General features: G+C 48.7%; 1 protein-coding gene across 6 annotated transcripts in view; it reads left to right on the top strand.

Annotated features, from left to right (window-relative positions):
- Nucleotides 1-4414: 4414 nt before the first annotated feature.
- The window catches only part of LOC146069168 (ras-related protein Rab-8A), a 454991-nt gene continuing 440124 nt past the window's right edge, over nt 4415-19281 (top strand). For 2 of the 6 annotated variants that reach the window (XM_083179289.1, XM_083179288.1), the window contains exon 1: nt 4443-4692. In XM_083179289.1, the coding sequence (XP_083035415.1) occupies nt 4569-4692 (124 nt within the window). In that variant the 5' untranslated portion in view covers nt 4443-4568. Of the gene's footprint in view, nt 4693-19281 lie in introns of all 6 variants that reach the window. The other 4 variants (XM_083179290.1, XM_083179286.1, XM_083179287.1 and 1 more) reach the window with 4 other exon arrangements.

A 19281-nucleotide genomic window follows, 5' to 3' on the forward strand; every position in this document is an offset into this window, starting at 1 on the left:
TACGCAAGAGGAGGATGAGCGCCACTTCTGCTGCCCGACCCTGCAATCCCATGGTCACCTCCCCCTCCCTACTGCACAGGGACGTGCAGTCAGGGTAGGCAGCGCCTCCCCTGTCATTAATGATTAATGAAATAATACAAAGAAAATACTTATGACACATATTATGTGTCATAAGTATATGCTTTATATTATAATCACTTTTACCCCATTTTTTTTTATAATTGGTTACGGAGGCACCAAGAGCAGTGCCTCCGGTTGTCAATGTTAGCGTTTCTGAAATAGGGGGTGGATAGGGGGCCAGGCCAAGTAGCAGGCTGTGAATGCCCATTTGAAAATGCAGCACAGGCGGCACTTATAGCAGTGCCTCAGTGACAGTCAGGGACATGCTTTTTGCTTCTGGCTATATGAAAGCATGCCCCTGTCACTGAGGCAAGATGTGATTGGGCACAGTGGCGCTGCCTCAGTGACAGGGGAGTGCTTTCATATAGCCAGAAACAGAAAGCACGTCCCTGAAACAAGTCACTGGAGGGTTCTATAGGTGCCGTAAGCCGGCCCCAGCCCCGGCGCTAATCAAGAGACCAGCAGGGGAATGACTTGGTGAATCCCCCTCTACCTCAGCGCTGGCCCCAGCTCCAGCACTGAACGTAATACCAGCAGGGGGAATAAATTGTTAGTCACATTAGGCGCCAGCTGTGACAGCAGCTCCTCCTCTACCCAGCACTGACCCCAGCTCCGGACGGTCCAGTATGTGACACCAGTCAGTAGCGCACGCAGGGGGGGTTTCTGAGTACCCAGAAACCCCCCCAGGAGTCTAAGGTTCCTAGGCTGATAGCTGAGGGTCCCCTCTTTCCATTGGTACAAGAATTTTGAAAATCGGCCCTTGGGAACCGGAGATATCTGACTTCAAAGCACTGGTCCCCATCCAAGCCTGTTGATTGCTCTTCCCAGTCAGATATTTCAGGTTCTCTCCGACTTAGAGTTTTTCTGATGGTAGATTCCAAAAGCTGGGACTCTCCCCCTTTGATGGACACTAGTAGCTTGTCTCTACTCTGTCCAGAACCAGAGATATCAGCCTTCCAGAAGCTGGTTACTGCTCCAGCTCCACACACCTGGTATGTAGTTTTATATACTCCTTGGCAGATTGCTCTGCCTCCTGAACTCTGATCCCCTCGTCCCCAGTACCATTTGGTAGGTGGGATTCTCTACTCTCTAATGCCATTAAAATCTAAGAAATCTATTTCTGGGAACTGGAGATATCTGCAGTCAAGCAAGCTGTCCTGCCACCAGAAAATTATGAATAATAAGCCCACTCCAGTATACACCCCTCCTCTGCGTATTAAACATCCTCTACCACCCTGGAAGTTATGTATCAGGGCCCCTTCATTCAGCCCAATGCCCCCTTCTCCTACCTCATCTCCCATCATCTGTGCAGTAAAGGGGTAATAAGTGGAAATTACTGATCCAGGCCCTACATGCTGAGCGGTTGATATAATACCCCCTACCACCCGTGGGACATCAAAGCTTCCCCCACCCCTACCGCTGGAGGATCGGTAGGTGCCCCAATACATTGCTATGCCCAGGGGTCTACACTGCTGTTGACGCCCCTGTGTGTATATATATAAAATTATTATTATTATTATTATTATTATATACATTTGGTCTATCTATAATACTTTAACTGACCCGGCATATACTGGGTCACCTAAGTGTCCATCTCCGTGCTTTGCTCCGCCCCTCTGGAAACCCCCTTCTGAAAATCCTGCGTTTGCCACTGCCAGTGGCTCAGTGAACGGCTCCCCCAGCGCTGGCCGCCTCTCCAGGTGACACCAGCGGCTCCCCCTCTCCCCTGGCGCTGGCCCCAGCTTCAGTGGCTCCAGGTGAGACCAGCGGGGAGGTGACTTGATGGCTGTCACCTAGCCCAGCGCAGGCTCCATTTCAGTTGAAGAGATCAGCGGGACTTGACAGCTCCCCCCACGCCTGATGCCAGCACTGCTCAGCAGCGCAGCCAGATCTGAGGAACTGCAATCCTTCAGGTCAGGTCAGTGCTGCAATCCCCCAACCCCCAGTTCCCCTCTCCTCCTATCTAACCAGCCATACCATTCCCTAGCCCAGTTTCCTCCCCTATCTAAGCAGCCATTCCCCTTCCCTAGCCCAGTTTCAACACTATCAAATCAGCCATCCCCATCCCAGTGCTTGCCATATCTAACCAGCCCTTCCCCAGCCCAGTGCCTGCCCTATTAACCAGCCATCCCCAGCCCAGTGCCTACCCTATCTATCCAGCCATCCATCCCTGTCCCCAGCCTAGTGCCCCCACATCTATCCAACCATCCCTGTCCCCAGCCTAGTGTCCCCACATCTATCCAACCATCCCTGTCCCCAGCCTAGTGCCCCCCTATCTATCCAGCCATCCCTGTCCCTAGCACAGTGCCCCCATATCTAACCAGCCAACCCCTATACCAGTGCCCGCTATCTAATCAGCTATCCCTATCCCCAGCCCAGTACCCCCCTATCTAACCAGCCATCCCTGTCCCCAGCCCAGAGCCACCCATCTAAACATCCCTCACAAAAACATCAGCAGGGGTGGTGGAACATGGGGCAGACCCCATGGCGGCTTGGTAGAGCCAGCACCGACAGGGTCTGCAGGGAGCGCTGGGTCTGGGTAGGAGCTGCTCTGCTGGTCTCTGCAGCTTATGTAGGCGGCAGCTCTTGCACTTGCCTGTCAGTGCAGAAGCATTGTGGACCCAGAGCTCCACCAAGCTAGTGCCTCACCAACCACTAACCTCACCGCACACCTCCCAACATGACCCTCTCCAGGAGGGACACAATGCTCTGCTCCTGGACTTTCTTCTTGATGCATGATTACCTTCATCTGTGTTGAACAGGTTAATGGAAAAGAAAGGCTCTTCAACACAGGTGATGGCAATCATACATTAGGAGGGAAGTGCAGGAGGAGAGCATTGTGTCCCTCCTGGAGAGGGTCATGTTGGGAGGTATGCTACTGCAGCAGCACCCCAACAGCAGCTTCTCACTGGTTTTATATCAGCGAGCCAAGTCCAGTGCGCCTGACCCCAAAGCCGCCAAGCGCCTGACGTCAGAAGGCCCAGCACCGCCCCCCAAACCCACCAGCCCCTTTGTATGAAGGTCCTTAGGACGAAGGGGAACTAGCCTATACCATATAAAAATGTTTAATACACTTCTGCTCATCGCAGCCTCAGACTGTGCCGTAGAGATCTGCTGCAGGGGCCGCTACCATAACCCCATGACATTAATGCCCCTTTCAGACCGCACTAAAAAAATGGTATTTTGCAGATTTTTAACCATTTTAAAACGGTAATATGTGCGGTCTGAAAGGTGCAGAGTGATTTTACCGTTTCCCAAAAAACTTTTTTGGAAACGGTAAAAAAGCAGGGTCCTATCCGTTTCAGACCCATTTTTTTGCTGTCTGAAACGGTATTTAGGACCCAGCCAATAGTGGTCCGCTCTGTGCAGTGAATATTTAATGAGCACTGCTGTCATTAGATATGCACGGACCCCCCACCCCAGCTATGCCCCGTGCATGTGCGGGATCTTCCTCCACACATACATAGGACGGCGATGTCCATCTCCCCCTGCAGCACTCTCCCCCTCTGCTACCATGGAACTGCCGCAGCTTATCCAGGAACACCAGCCCCTTCCTCCGGTGGTCAGGCTACCGTCGTACGATGCGGCTGCAGGTGACCAGGCAGCCCCGGGTGTCCTCAGATTCCAGGCTGGTGGGGTCAGTCTGCAGGGAGCACTGGTGGGAGTTGCTGCTGCAGGAGGCCAGCGGCTCCGGCTGAGGAGGTGGCGGCTTCCCATTCCTCAGCTCTCAGGAGAGGAGGGAGCCGGCGGTGGCCCCGATCCCGCTCATGGACCACACAGGAGGCGCTGGCAGGAGCCGGGACAGGAGGGGGAAACACGGGAAAGTTCAGGCCGCGGGCAGAGGGGGAGATCACGACGAGGAGTGTGAGGCGGGGTGTCGGCCCGCACGCTTTCCGGCTCTCGCAGCCCCCTTTCCTCAGCACCGGTGCCCGCCCAATTCCTGCCTGACACAGAGCATATTCTGCCGGGTCGCTGTTCTGCGCTTTCTGTCCCCCTCACCAGCACCAGGAGCAGCAGTGGTTCTCACCCTTCCCGGTTTAAAGGTTTGCAGACTTTCAAACCGCAAACCTGCTTTAGACCAGGTATTTACATGCGGTGTGAAAGGGGTTAAACATGCTCTGACTCGTTTTAAAAAACGTTTTAAATACCTGGTCTAAGCAGGTTTTGCGGTGTGAAAGCAGCATAAAAACTTCTGCCTCAGCAGCGCACACCCCATGCCAGCCAATCAGTAAAAGCAGCTCTACTCAGCCAATCAGCTGATAGCTTTTAGTTTGACTCGTCCGCTCAGCCAGATAAACTTTACGCTGTGATCGGATGTGGAGGGTGAGGGGGTGGTCCGGAGACGTCACGAGGTTTTCAGACAGTCATCGTTCTTATCGTGCTTGATTGATCAGTGCGGCAACCAATAGGGAGCAGCCGCTGGTATTTCCTGTATAGTAGTTTTTAATATGGCGAAGACCTACGATTATTTGTTCAAACTGCTTTTGATCGGCGACTCAGGGGTCGGGAAGACATGCGTGCTGTTCAGGTTTTCGGAGGATGCCTTCAACTCCACCTTCATATCCACTATAGGTGAGGAGCTGCGGTGTGGGGAGCAACTGGTGGGATTGGTATTGAGGACTGACAGTGCCGGGGCCTTTGACAAGGCTGCAGGCTGTAGACAAGGAATTCAAAACTGCGGTTCATGCCGTGAGAAGTTACTTAGCTCAGCGTCTATAGCACTGGCTATGCGCACGCATTTATGTATATGTGTGTCACACAGTGTGTGTGTGCAAAATATTAGTAGAGGGGGCCACTGTAGTTCTGCATACGTTTTGTTTTAATCCTCTCAAATTCCGATAAAACAATGTTCTGTGCTAAACTTTGGAATTGATAATGACAGTTATGGGGCTATTTGGGGCTGTGGCTTACTTCCCTAAGTAACTATGTGTATGCAGCACAAATCATTTTTACTGTCATTCTTTTCACTCCTTAATACTATATTTTGTGCAATGACTAGCAGTATAGTATACATGGTGTCTGCTGGTGTCTGCCTATTCTCAGTGTACTGTGGCATACACATTGGCGATATGTGGGCTATTTCTAGCAATCTAACTAGAGCGTTTATGGGCCCTACACACTGAGAGATTTATTCCAGAGATTCATAATGGGAGATTCAGCGGGTGCCGGACGGGGTCCCGGCAGTCGGGATCCCGACTGTTAAACACCGACGCCCGGGTTCCCGACGGCTATTCTCCCTCGCGGGGGTCCACGATCCCCATAGAGGGAGAATAGAATAGGTGGCGAGCGCAGCGAGCCACCGAGCCCGCAAGGGGCTTTGTTGTGCTGGCCACGCTATCTGAGTCCGGCCAGTTGAGACTGTCGGAACCGCATACCACACCCAATTCAGCATGAGAGATTTAAAATCTCTCACAGAAAGTGCTTTAGGCAACCTCAGGAGAATAAAAAGTCTTCAAATTTAAATAATGGGTTGGATTAAAGCCTGGGGGAGTGTTATCTTCTTTTCTATAATAGAAAAATAATTGGTACTTGTGTACTAGCACGGCGCCCATCGCATCGCAGACCATGAAATTGTATAGCATCGAATTGTATGCCATTATATCGCATATATAATGGTATGCGATTTTAAAATTGTATAAGCACTCTAAAGGGTTTTCCCCATGTTAAAAGTGGCCCCTATAAGTTAATTAAACGTGTTGGGTGCTTACTATGTTAAAAGCACCCCCAACGGCACCCCCACTATCAACGCCAACCCGAAGCGTGGGGAGCACAGCGAGCCCGCGAGGGGCGGCGGTACGCGTCCTACGAACTTTTCATACCCCCACTATCCACGTCGGCGTGGAGTTGATTTTATATAGTGTGGCGAGCGCACGCAGAATACAGGTAAAGTAATACGCGTCCCCTCGCGGGGCTTGCCACACTATATAAAATCAACTCCATGCCGACGTGGATAGTGGAGGTATGAAAAGGCCGTGGGACGCGTACCGCCGCCCCTCGCAGGCTCGTTGCGCTCGCCATGCTTCGGGTTCACGTTCATAGTGGGGGTGCATTTAACATTGTAAGCCCCCATTGGGGTGCTTATACAATCAAACATCGTATAGGGGGCTTATACAACTTTAAATCGCATCGCAGTGCATCGGGTGTATGCCATGCGATGTGATGCGATTATATGTCGTGCGACCAAATATCGTGGGCGCCGTGCTAGTACACAAGTACCAAATAATGAATGGAGAAAAAAAATGACATGGGAACCCCCCCCGAGCATGACCAGCCCTGGGAACTCTGAGCTACTTAGTCCTGGTTTCTTGAATACCAGGTGAAAAAACTTAAATAAATTCCCCCTATATTCAAGAAACTAGCACAGGGCCAGTCCTGGTTTCCAAAATACAGGCGACAAGGTGAGTGGGGGGGTCCCCTGTATTTTAGGGACCAGCACCAGGCTCTTAAACCAGCCCCGGTGCCCAATATACAGGGACAAAATGAGTATTTTGTGGACCAGCACCCAGGCCCGGCGACAGGGGCACAACTGTGGCGGGCCTCGATGATCTGAGGGGCCCCAGCGACAGAGCATGGCTACCACTGCTGCCTTTGATCCACCCCCTGTCGCCGCAGCTGCCTGTACTACTGCCCTGCAAAGGTCATCAGCTGTTCATCTGTTCAGAGTCTGGGTGCACTTTCTGCACTGCAGGCGGCGGGTGCAGTGCGCACTGATCACGGCCGGAAGACCAAGTATACATACGGAGGCTGAGCTGAGTTACTTTATGGAATGGGCAGTACTGATGATAAGACACAGCACAGCAGCGGGGCTTCGGGAGGGGGGAGGGGCCACACGGGTCAGTTAAATTCCTTGTCACTGCTGCTGACTGCTTTTCAGGTTATGAGGAGGCAGCTGTGGCTGGTACTATGAGCTGCAGAATCATGTAGCCATGGGGTTCCCAAACTTTTTTGAATCACGGCGACCTAGAGCATAAAAATATTTTCAAGGCACCCCTAGGCCAAATGCTTATCGAGAAATTCAGAAAAAAAATATTAAATTAAGTGCATTGTGTTTATATGTCACAGTTATCTGGTGAGGGACAGGATTTGCTTCTGTTTGTCCACATATATTATGATTGGCAGCCACAAGCACTGGTTTTGCCTTGTACATTGACCATAAATAATATGAATTGATCCTGGTCCACCAACCCAAGGCACCCCTGCAAGTGTCCTGAGGCACCCCAGGGAACCTAGGCACACAGTTTGGGAACCTCTGATGTAACCTCTCCCTCCCCAGCGCTGCTGACAATTCACAGTGCTATAGTACTTGCACTGCACTTCTCCAGCACAGCCTCATTCTTCATCGTTACTGTACAGTAGCTGGACCCTCCTCAGGGGACCAGCTACCAATCAGTTGAGATCCACTCGAGGCTGGCCCCTCCTTTCCTGTCCTCATGCTCCTCCCTTCTCTATCCAAGGCTTCTGCTGCTCGCCTCAGGCTCTCACTAATTCACCTGCCTCTGGCTTCCCTTGCCAGCCTCCTGTCTGCTCTCCTACACCAGGTAACCAGCTTCTGGGGGGCAGATAAGGGTTACATGAAAAAAAGAAAATCAAAATATATGAAAACTTCAAAGCATGGTGTATGTATATTAGACTGCAAGTATATGTACAGTGAATATATAGATACAGAAGTACCAACACACTCGCCATTCCTAGGAATGGGGTGCAAACAGCACCCACATCCCAGGGTGGGGTGCGGTGGCCTGTGATCACACACGCTAGTAAATACAAACACAGGGGGCCCAGCACTCACTACAACAAACTAACTCACCTTAACATTCAAATAATCAATAAATAAATAATGGGGTTTTAGTTCATGAATTGATCAATGCATTTAAGCTTGCAGCCCATCGCCAAGGGACCCCATTTCACTGCAAGTCCTACACTAACAACTGGTTTTCTTAGGAACCTGGCACCTGCTTACACATCATAGCTAAAATGAACATGTGTTTTTTTTCTTGGGTTAAAGCTCAACTGCCAAGTGCCTTATGACTTTTAAAGGTGAGACAATCCCAAACACAGCACCTGAATTAGTATTAGAGGGGCAGCTGTCACAGGTTTCAGGTAAATGAGCTTATCTAGGGTGCATGAGAAAGCTATGATCACAGTAACAGAGGTTAATTAAAAGTCAACCCAAATATATAGATACAGAAGTATCAACACACTCGCCATTCCTAGGAATGGGGTGCAAACAGCACCCACATCCCAGGGTGGGGTGCGGTGGCCTGTGACCACACACTCTAGTAAATACAAACACAGGGGGCACAGCACTCACTACAACAAACTAACTCACCTTAACATTCAAATAATCAATAAATAATGGGGTTTTAGTTCATGAATTGATCAATGCATTTAAGCTTGCAGCCCATCGCTTAAATGCATTGATCAATTCATGAACTAAAACCCCATTATTTATTGATTATTTGAATGTTAAGGTGAGTTATACCCCTTTCACACTGCACTTTTAAAATGGTATATTGCAGTTTTTTTACCATTTTAAAACGTTTAAGGCTGCAGTGTGAAAGTGCCAGAGTTGATTTACCAGTTAAAGTTAACTGGTATTTCAACACGTTTAAAAAGCAGAGTCCTACACGTTTCAAAGCCGTTTTCTCTTTTAATGGTCCTGGTGACACAGCTCAACATTGGGATGTAGGAGGGTCCGTAGGAGCCAGGCACCTATCCTAAAGCTTTTGGAGGGTAGGCTCCTCCCTTCTGCATCCCAGACTCCCCAGTTCGTGTTAGGTGCCCACTGGAGTGGGTGCTATTCTAAAGGGCTGCTGGAGCAGCCGAAGGATTAGAGTTAGTTAGGAGTTTTTTATTTTATTAACTTTTACACTAGCTAGGTAGGCACAGTGTGAGGATTCTTACTGAATCCTCACACTGACAGCGCAGTAGGAGCTGACAGAAGCGCGTCCTGTCAGCTCACTGTGCACGGGGGAGACACTGGGGGTTATTCTAGTTCATTCTTTCTGACAAAATCCTTCTTAGATGGACAAAACCATGTGCACTGCGGGTGGGGCAGATGTAACTTGTGCAGAGAGAATTAGATTTGGGTGGGGTTTTTCTTCAAAGTGAGATCTATATTGCAGTGTAAAATCATGCAGTCAGTATTTTCCCTGCACAGAAACAAAATAACTCGCCCAAATCTAAATCTCTCTGCACATGTTACATCTGCCCCCCCTGCAGTGCACATGGTTTTGTCCATCTAAGAAGGATTTTGTCAGAAAGGGGGGTTTATTCTAGTTCATTCTGTCTGGTCTCCCTGTGCAGCGCTTACAGCTTCTATTAAGAAGCTGCCTGGGCTCCTGAGCGCTCTGAAACCGACTTCACGCTAGGTGGGGATCATGGGGGACAGGCGCTCCGTGATGGCGGCGGCCATTTTCTGTGGAGCTTACACACTGAGCTCCTATATGAGAGGACAGCAGTGTGTTACAGGCATGTTCCAAGTGGTCCCCAGCAGAGGGGGAGACACTGGAACTTGGAGATCCTGCAGTGGGAGCGGCTGTCTGTGGGTGGTTGGCGCCAAAAGCCACGGACCCCGCAGCAGCAGGGACTTGGTCTCTTCCCTCACTCTGTTTTGGCGCCATTCAGAACGCTTGCAGCGGAGCTGAGCTGGCTGACAGATCCTGGCAGAGTGATTGGATTTCCTGGGCATCGTTTTCCACACTGTGAACGCTTCAGACAGATAAGTGACTGAGTACATTGGCTCTGTATAAAACGCCTGTACATTTTGCGCTGTGACTGTGTTGATTTTACATCATGTCTGAGCAACAGTCTGTGGCTTTGAGGGAGGGAGCCCTTAATGCATTGAGCGCCTGCAGTGTTTGTACACTGAATTTTGTCCCTGAGCAGATGGCCAAGGGGGGCTTGTGCATTACTTGCACTGCTGTGAGACCCATGGGGAGTGAACCCCAGAGGGTACAGCAATCGGAACCTGCGTGGGCCAGTGCCCTGGGCAGGTCTGTTAATGCCTTAGTGCAATTGCTGGACAGGCAGAGTGATGTGTTGGTAGATTCCCAGAGACCTATGTCATCATCTCAGCAGTCCTCTGGCTCCTTGCCTCTGACCCAGGCAGATCCTGGTTTCTTACAGGTCATGCAGGATACTGCTAAGGGGATCAGCAGGTTTAATTATTTGTTAGACAAATTTGATGGTGATACTGTGGGGACCCCTAAAAGGTCTTATTCAGTGCCATTGCTTGTTGCTGATGAGGAGGGAGAGTACACAGACATTCCCTGGGATCAGGGTGATGACTCTAAAGATTCCTCGGCCTCAGGGGTAGAGGATTTGATTACTGCTGTTAAACAGGCTTTGATCTTGTCTGTGGAGGAAAAAACTCCTGCAAAAGGTGTTTTTAAAAGGCAGCGTAAGGAAACTGTTACCTTCCCGGCGGATGAAGGTTTACAGGATTTATTGGAAGGGGCTTGGAAATCGCCCGATAAAAGGCTGCAGATGTCTAAGAGATTTTTAAGTCTATACCCCATGCCTGAGGCTCATGCAGACCTCTGGGAAAAAGTTCCGGTGGTAGATGCTTCTGTGGCACGGCTTTCTAAAGCCACGATGCTACCTGTCCGGGGTGGGGGGGGGGGCAGCCTTTAAGGACCCCGTACACAAGAAGCTGGAAGGTAACCTCAAGGCAATATTTGAGGGGGTAGGCTACACTTTACGCCCTCTTATAGCATCAGCCTGGGTCTCTAAGGCCATGATTGTGTGGGCCAATGACCTGTGTACAATTTTACATGCTGATCCATGTGTGTTGCTGCTTGCTGAGAAGCTTAAAGCAGCTGCGGAGTATGTGCTTGAGGCTGAGGTGGAAGCTCTCAAAATGGCTTCCAGAGTTTCCACAGTGTCCGTCAATGCCAGGAGAGTGCTTTGGCTTAAAGCCTGGGAGGCGGATAATGAATCAAAAAAGGCCTTAGAGGCATTAGCTTTTAACGGAAAGCTGTTTGGTTCAGAGCTGGAAGAAATTATTAAGCAGGCCACAGGCGGCAAAAGTACCTTCCTGCCGGCTCCTGCAACTAAGCAGGCCTCAAGGTTTTCTGCTTTTAGGCCGTCCTTTCGGCCCTCCCCTAGAGGGGGTGCGTCCTTTCGAGGACAGGTCTTTAGGGGAAAGTTTCAGTCCTCCCAGGGACAAGCCCTCCGCATGACTACCTGGTGAATATCCCAGCGGTGGTCAAGGTGGGGGGGGGGGCGTCTGAGATGGTTCAGGGCTGAGTGGGCATCGTTGGGCCGGGATTCCTGGGTGCTAAACATTGTATCCCAGGGTTACAGAATTCCCTTCAAAGGTCTTCCTCCAAGAAGATTCATTCCTACACCACTGCCAAAGGAGTCGCGGCTCCGTGTTGCTCTTTTGGCGGCGGCTCAATCTCTCTTAGAGAAAGGTGTGGTTATCCCGGTCCCTCGAGCGGAGTGGAAGAAAGGCTTTTATTTCACTCTGTTTTTGGTGCCCAAGCCAGACGGGTCTTTCAGACCAATCTTAAATCTAAAGTCCTTGAATCTCCATCTGTGGGTAGACCATTTCAAGATGGAATCTCTACGGTTTGTGTTGCTAAGCCTGGACCAGGGAGAATTTTTGGCATCCATGGATGTCCAGGACGCATATCTTCATGTGCCAATCCATCCGGAACATCAGGCTCTCTTGAGGTTTGTGATGGGAGACCTGCATTTGCAATTCCAGGTGTTGCCCTTTGGTCTGGCCACAGCACCAAAGGTATTCACCAAAATAATGTCAGTAATAGCGGCGGCCCTCCGACTGAGTGGAATCACTGTGATTCCGTATTTGGACGACCTGCTGTTCAAAGCAGAGTCGGCGGAAAAGTTGCAGAGTTACTTGGCAGAAGCCATCAGGTTTTTGCAGGCTCACGGTTGGCTTTTAAATTTACAAAAGTCTCAGTTGGTGCAGTCACAGAGACTCCAGTTCCTGGTAAAAGCTAGGAAGTCAGTGTCTTCAGCAAACTATTATCGGGTCTGGAAGACCTATATTAGGTGGTGTGAAAGGCAGAAGTCGCATTAATTGCGGTTTCGACTTTCAAAATTGTTGGAGTTTTTGCCTGATGTTTTTTCGTCTGGGTCAATCACTCAAGGTACAGATATCAGCCTTGTCGATTTTATTTCCAGAAAAGGATAGCTTTGCTACCGGAGGTGCAAACTTTCCTGCAAGGGGTTTCACGATTGAAACCTCCCTACAAGCAACCAGTGGCTCCATGGGATTTATCGCTGGTACTGGAGTGTCTTTAAATGGCGCCCTTTGAGCCGCTGAGGTCGGCTGACCTTAAGTTCCTTACATGGAAGCTTGTATTTTTGTTGGCTGTTGCGTCAGCTAAGCGAGTATCAGAGTTGGGAGCGTTGTCATGCAAGTCTCCTTTTCTTATTTTTCATGATGACAGGGCTGTTCTTCGAACAGTACCCCAATTTTAGCCAAAAGTAGTCTCTGCTTTTCATCTGAATCAGGAGATAGTTCTGCCTGTGTTTCAACCCCCAGAGGGTTCAAGAAAAAGGGACAAATTGAGGAATTTGGATGTTTGAACTTTGGATGCGCATTTATGTGGACAGGGTGAAGGCAGTCAGGAAGACAGACACTTTGCTAGTCTTGTATGATGTGCACAAGATTGGTTGGCCTGCCTCTAAGCAGACCATTGCTAGGTGGTTGCGTTCTGTCATTGCCTTTGCATATACTAAGGTTGGTAGGCCTGTGCCGGCCAGGATTAAGGAGCATACCACCAGGTCGGTCGCCACCTCTTGGGCGTTTCGACATGGGGCCACGGCTGAGCAGGTTTGCAGGGCCGCCACTTGGTCATCTGTTCACACTTTTGCCAAATTCTATAGGTTCCATGAGTTCGCGTCGGAGGATGCATCATTCGGGCGAGCAGTGATGAGAGCTGCAGACCTGAGCGTACCCACCCAAATATTGGAACGTCCCAATATTGAGCTGTCACCAGGACCATTGAAAGAGAAAAAGGGATTTTTGTAAGAACTTACCGTTCGAATCCCTTTCTCTGATATGGTCCTGGTGACACAGCGATCCCTCCCTTACGCTCAGTAAGTATGCCAGTGTTCATGATGTTTCATGTTATATATGGTTGAAAAGTTATTTCCTCTACCTTCCCCCATGGCAGCCATTACTATGGGTTCCTCCCTTCTGGGTAGTCCTTCGGAAAAGAAAAAAAGACACCAGCCCCTATAAGAAGGCTCCACCTCCCTGCTCCGGTGTCTTTTTTTCTTTTCCGGGTAGTTTGGAAGGGCTTACCCTGTGAAGTACTGCCTGTATAGATACCGCTGCTCGGGTGTTTTGACCTTGCTCCAGACGGTGGGGTCCGGTCCCAGTGTTTGTGCCGCATGCGAACCCAGACAGGGGGGGGCTGAGTCGGCGGCACCTTCAGGGATACACAAGCAAGCGGCGCGGGATAGCGTTGCTGTGTACTTCCTGGCCTGTGTTAATCTTCTCAGAGAACAGGCGGGTGTCAGGTGGTGCGCGGCGCGAGTGGATGACGGAGCAGGAAGACGTCACTTGCATGTTAAGTAGCCGGCTGGAGAAGAAGCCGGAAGACGCCGGGGACGCGTGGACGCGGAGGTACTGCGGCGGAGAGAAGCGGAGTCGGCTGGACGGTAGAAGAACTGTGTCAGTTGGAATACCGGAGGAAGTAGCCAGCGCTGCTGTTATTACATTGGACAGTGTCAGCCGGATTGGAGTGCGCACCACCTTAAAAATTATGGAGGAAGAGAACCGGCAGGCTGCTAGAAAGTCAGGGTCTGAGACCAGCAGAGGAAAAGAAGCCAAGCAAAAAAGATCTCATAAAGCTAAATGCAGTTCTTGTGACAAATCTTTGCCTGAAAAGCATGTGGGCAACCTGTGTGAGGCTTGTAAGACCCCGCTGCAAATACTTCTGGTTCAGATCAACAGTCTGGTAGATATGCTGAGAAAGTCTCTGTCAGATACTTTTATGACAAAGGAGGATTTTTCCAAAATGAGATCTAAGAGAAAGCATGCTGTATTAAGTGATTCAGATGAATCAGTGGAAGCAACTAGCAGTGTGCATATGCTGGATCAAGATCCTGACATTGAGGATGAGGATCAGGTGCAGGACAAGTCTGAATCTGATTTTAGCACAGACATGATTAATAATTTGTTAGGACTTATACACAAGTCACTTAACATACAGGATCCGACAGAAGATCTTAATTTACAAGAAATGTTGTTTAAAGATAAAAGGAAAAAGAGAGTTAAGTTTTTCCATTATCTCAAACCTTAAAGGGGGTGATTTCTGATGAATGGAAACACCCAGATAAAAGTATTGCTATTCCAAATAGGATTGCAAAAATGTATCCGTTTGAAAAGGAACAGGTGTCGTCCTGGGATGAGGCCCCTAGGGTGGATGCAGCGGTCTCTAGGATATCTAGGAAGACCACGCTTCCACTAGAGGACGCAAACATTTTTAAGAATCCCATGGAAAGGAGGATTGAGCTGGGCCTTAAAAGGCAACACTTGGTGGCAGGGGCGGCTTTGAAGCCCGCTGCTGCAATGGCGGTGACTTCCAGAGTTCTCAGAGGCTGGTGCCAGCAGCTTGAGGCTCATGTGTTAGATGGAATAAAGAGGTCTGAGTTAATCAAAATGATTCAGGACATCCAACTGGCAGTACAGTTCTTGTGTGAAGCCTCTTTAGACTCAGTGCGCCTGGCTGCAAGGGCAGGGGCCACCACAGCAGCCATCAGGAGGGCCTTGTGGTTGAAGCCGTGGGCTGCGGATGTTCAGTCCAAGAACAAGTTAATGTCTCTTCCATTTCAGGTTGATTACCTGTTCGGGAAGCAACTGGATCTGGTGACAAAAATTTCTGGGGGCAAGTCAGTTTGGTTGCCTCAAGATAAGACTGCCAAGAAGAATATGCCTAATAAGTTCAACAGATACCAGCCTAAGGATTATAGGGAAGCCAGGAGTTATAGGCCGGGAAGAGCCTATAGAAGGGGATCATGGATATCCAGAGCAAATTTTCGGGCCCAAAGAGGCAGAGAGAATAGATTCCCTTCCAAAAAGGAACAGCAATGACGCTGGCCCTCAAAGGGTAGGTGCCAGGCTGTTAAAATTTCATCAGGTCTGGCGAAGGTCCACCACAGACAGGTGGGTCTTGGAAATCATTCAGTCAGGGTACAAGATAGAGTTCAAAACGTGGCCAGGAAATCTGGTAGTAGAATCTCCCATTCCCAAGGACAAAGAGGAAAGGAGGGCTTTTTTTTTGAGTTTGGAAGAAATGATGACCCAAGGTGTGGTCACTATAGTACCAAGAGGACAAGAGCCTCTAGGGTGGTACTCTCGTTTTTTTGTTATAAAAAAAGCATCCGGAGGTTTCCGTACCATTCTGGATCTCAGGCGCCTCGACAAAAAGGTGCGGATCAGGCCATTCAAGATGGAGTCGATCAGGTCCATACTCCCAGAGATAGGTCCAGGAGTTTTTATGACTTCAATAGATCTCAAAGATGCGTATCTTCATGTGCCAATATTCGAGGGACATCGAAAATTTCTGCGCTTCAGAATCCTAGGTGTAAGTTATCAATTCACAGCCCTCCCATTCGGGTTGGCAACTTCCCCACGGACATTCTCAAAGGTACTGATAGTACTAGTGGCAAGGTTAAGGCATGAAGGCATAAAACTATGGCCTTACCTGGACGACATACTTATAGTGGCAAGCTCGAGACATTGTGGTGCGTCACACAGAAAGAGTGATTCAATGCTTGGAACAACATGGGTGGCTTATAAATCGAAAAAAGTAATTTAGAGCCAAATTAAAAAAATACAGTACTTGGGAGTGATAATAGATTCCAATCAAATGAATGTAGCATTGACTGCCGACAGGAGGTTGAAGTTGATCCAACAAGCCACTACGATGGGGGTGAAGTCCCAGGACTGTATGAAGGTATTGGGACTCATGGCGGCCGCATTAGAGACAGTGCAATGGTCCAGGTTTCACATGAGGAAAATGCAGGCTTGCTTTCTCATGCAATGGAACAAGGACAGCAAAAATCTGATGCAAAGGATAGTTTTGACAAGGGCGGCAAAATTAGATTTGGCCTGGTGGTCAGACGACGACCGGTTAAAGCAGGGAAGATCGTTCGCCGCCATGGAACAAGTAATTGTGACTACAGATGCCAGTCAAGTAGGCTGGGGGGCAACTTGTGGTCTGGAGATTGCTCAAGGAGAATGGTCTCCATCGTGGAGAAAAGCACACTCCAATGTGAGAGAAATGGAGGCAGTGGTCAGAGCGTGTCGTCGGTTCCAGAGTCAGCTTCGAGACAAGGAGCTCATCATCAGATCGGACAATCGGGCCGTAGTGGCCTATATAAATTGCCAAGGCGGAACAAGGAGCCGCAGTCTGATGGAAGTGGCAGAAAGATTGCTGGCCTGGGCAGAGTCATATGTTTTAAACATAACATCGGTCTTTCTAGCAGGGAAAGAAAACTATATGGCAGACTAATTAAGCAGGAAGACTTGTCTGCCAGGAGAGTGGTCACTCAACGACGAAGTTTTCACCATGTTAGTGAGGAGATGGGGTCTACCTCAAGTGGACCTCATGGCCTCAGCAGAGAACAACAAGGTACCACTGTATTTTTCCCGCTTCAAGGATCCGCAGGCAGAGCAATGGGACGCGCTGACGGCCACCTGGTGGATGAGGCGAGCATATGTTTTCCCACCGATTCCGGTAATTCCGAGGTTGTTGAGGAAAATTCAGAGGGAGAAAGTAGAGGTGATAGCGGTGCTACCTTATTGGCCACGGAGAGCGTGGTTTGCCTCAGTACGCCAGATGGCAATGGAAGAACCGTGGACGCTTCCGTCGAGGCCCGATCTTCTAGTTCAAGGGCGAATATGTCAGCCGCAACCGTCGACCTGGAAGTTGACGGCCTGGCGATTGAAACCAGGTCATTGACTGAAAAGGGTTTTGAAGGGGAAGTGGTCCAAACCCTGCTCAAGGCTAGGAAAGGGTCCACTTCAGCAGTATACTACAAGGTGTGGAAGAAATATGTATCAAGATGTAAGGAGAAAATGCAGTCACCAAGGGAAGTTGCGTCAGTACTAAGTTTTTTGCAAGTGGGACTGCAGATGGGACTGTCCCTAAGTACTTTGTTTGTCCAGGTCTCAGCCCTGTCGGCAATGTATGACTGGGACTTGGCAGGGTACAGATATGTCCGAAGGTTTATTCAAGCAGTGAGAAGACTGAAACCTAAGTTTAGATCTCCCCTGGCACCCTGGGACTTGAATTTGGTGCTTGGGGTGCTTATGGAGCCTCCTTTTGAGCCTTTACATGAAATTTCATTATTATTTCTTTCTTGGAAAGTTTTGTTTTTGGTGGCAATTACGTCTGCAAGAAGGATTTCAGAATTGCAAGCGTTGTGGGCGGAAGAGCCTTTTTTGAATTTTTTTGAGAATAAGGTAGTTCTAAGAACTAATCCACAATTTCTGCCCAAGGTTGTGACGGAGTTTCACATAAATCAAGAGATTGTTTTACCCACTTTCTGTATGAACCCTACAAACGAGAATGAAAGACGTTTGCATAACTTGGATATTGTGAGAGCGATAAAGGTTTATGTTCAGAGAACAAAAGAAGTTCGAACAGTCAAAAATCTGTTTGTCTTAACAAGCGGTGCTAGAAAGGGGCAAATGGCCTCAAAGGCGACTTTGGCAAGGTGGATTAAGGACTGTATCCTTAAAGCTTATCAAGTGAGGCAGAGAGAACCTCCTGTGAGTTTGAAGGCACATTCTACAAGAGCAATGGCCGCATCCTGGGCGGAGAAAGGATCCGCTTCAGTGGAAGAATTATGTAAGGCGGCAGGGTTGTCATCAATACATACATTTACAAAACATTACAGACTGGATGTAATGTCTTCAGCAGACGCTAAGTTCGGAAGGAAAGTTCTTAGCGCAGCTCTGTGAAAGTTTGAAGAGGATTTCTGAAATTATGATTTACAGTTTTAATTCGGAGAACGCAACAATTCGGTGCTGGTTGTGAGTATGCCCTCCTGAAAACGATAACTGCTGGGGTATGACCCATAGTAATGGCTGCCATGGGGGAAGGTAGAGGAAATATCAGATTATTACCTGGTAATATGTTTTCCTCTACTCCACCATGGCAGCATATATTCCCATCCCTTGCGAATTGTTGTTTTGTATTGTGTTATGTGGAATAATTGTTTATGTATTAAAGCTGGAGAATGCAAGACACCGGAGCAGGGAGGTGGAGCCTTCTAATAGGGGCTGGTGTCTTTTTTTTCTTTTCCGAAGGACTACCCAGAAGGGAGGAACCCATAGTAATGGCTGCCATGGTGGAGTAGAGGAAAACATATTACCAGGTAATAATCTGATATTTTTGAAATTGTGCATATAATATGTGCAGGCGTTTGTACTGAGTTATTGTATTCCAGTGGCTTTGAAAGATGGAACTGAGGAGGCTGGGATGCAGAAGGGAGGCGCCTACCCTCCAAAAGCTTTAGGATAGGTGCCTGGCTCCTACAGACCCTCCTACATCCCAATGTTGAGCTGTGTCACCAGGACCATATCAGAGAAAGGGATTCGAACGGTAAGTTCTTACAAAAATCCCTTTTTTTAGGCAGTGTGAATGGCTCTATTTCTATGGCTTGAAACGTGTCCCTTGGGGGTTAAACGGGTTGAATGTGTGAATGGTATTAAATGCTTTTTAAAACGGTTTTCACCTGCAATGTGAAAGGTCTTAAGGTTCAGACCCATTTTAAAGTCCCATTTAAGAATACAGGGTCAATACCCATTTCTGCAATGTGAAAGCAGTATTAGTTTGTTGTAGTGAGTGCTGGGCCCTCTGTGTTTGTAAAAAAAATAATAAATAAAAAAAAAAAAAAAAAAAAATATATATATATATATATATATATATATATATATATTTTTTTTTGCAATAAATAACTCAAATGGACACAAAGATGTGTGCCCATTTGAGTTATTTATTGAAAACTGCCGCCATGCAGTATTGAAGATCTTGTGAGTGCCATCAGCTTTGCTGTGTATATACCTCCCTCGTTGGATTGAGGGGCACCCAAGTCTTTGCAGACATAGTCAGAGTGCCAGGACTACCATATAAATCCACACACACCATACTGTATAAAAGGCACTTG

Source organism: Crinia signifera, chromosome 1, assembly GCF_055691185.1.
Source record: "Crinia signifera chromosome 1, ASM5569118v1, whole genome shotgun sequence".
Lineage (NCBI taxonomy): Eukaryota > Metazoa > Chordata > Amphibia > Anura > Myobatrachidae > Crinia > Crinia signifera.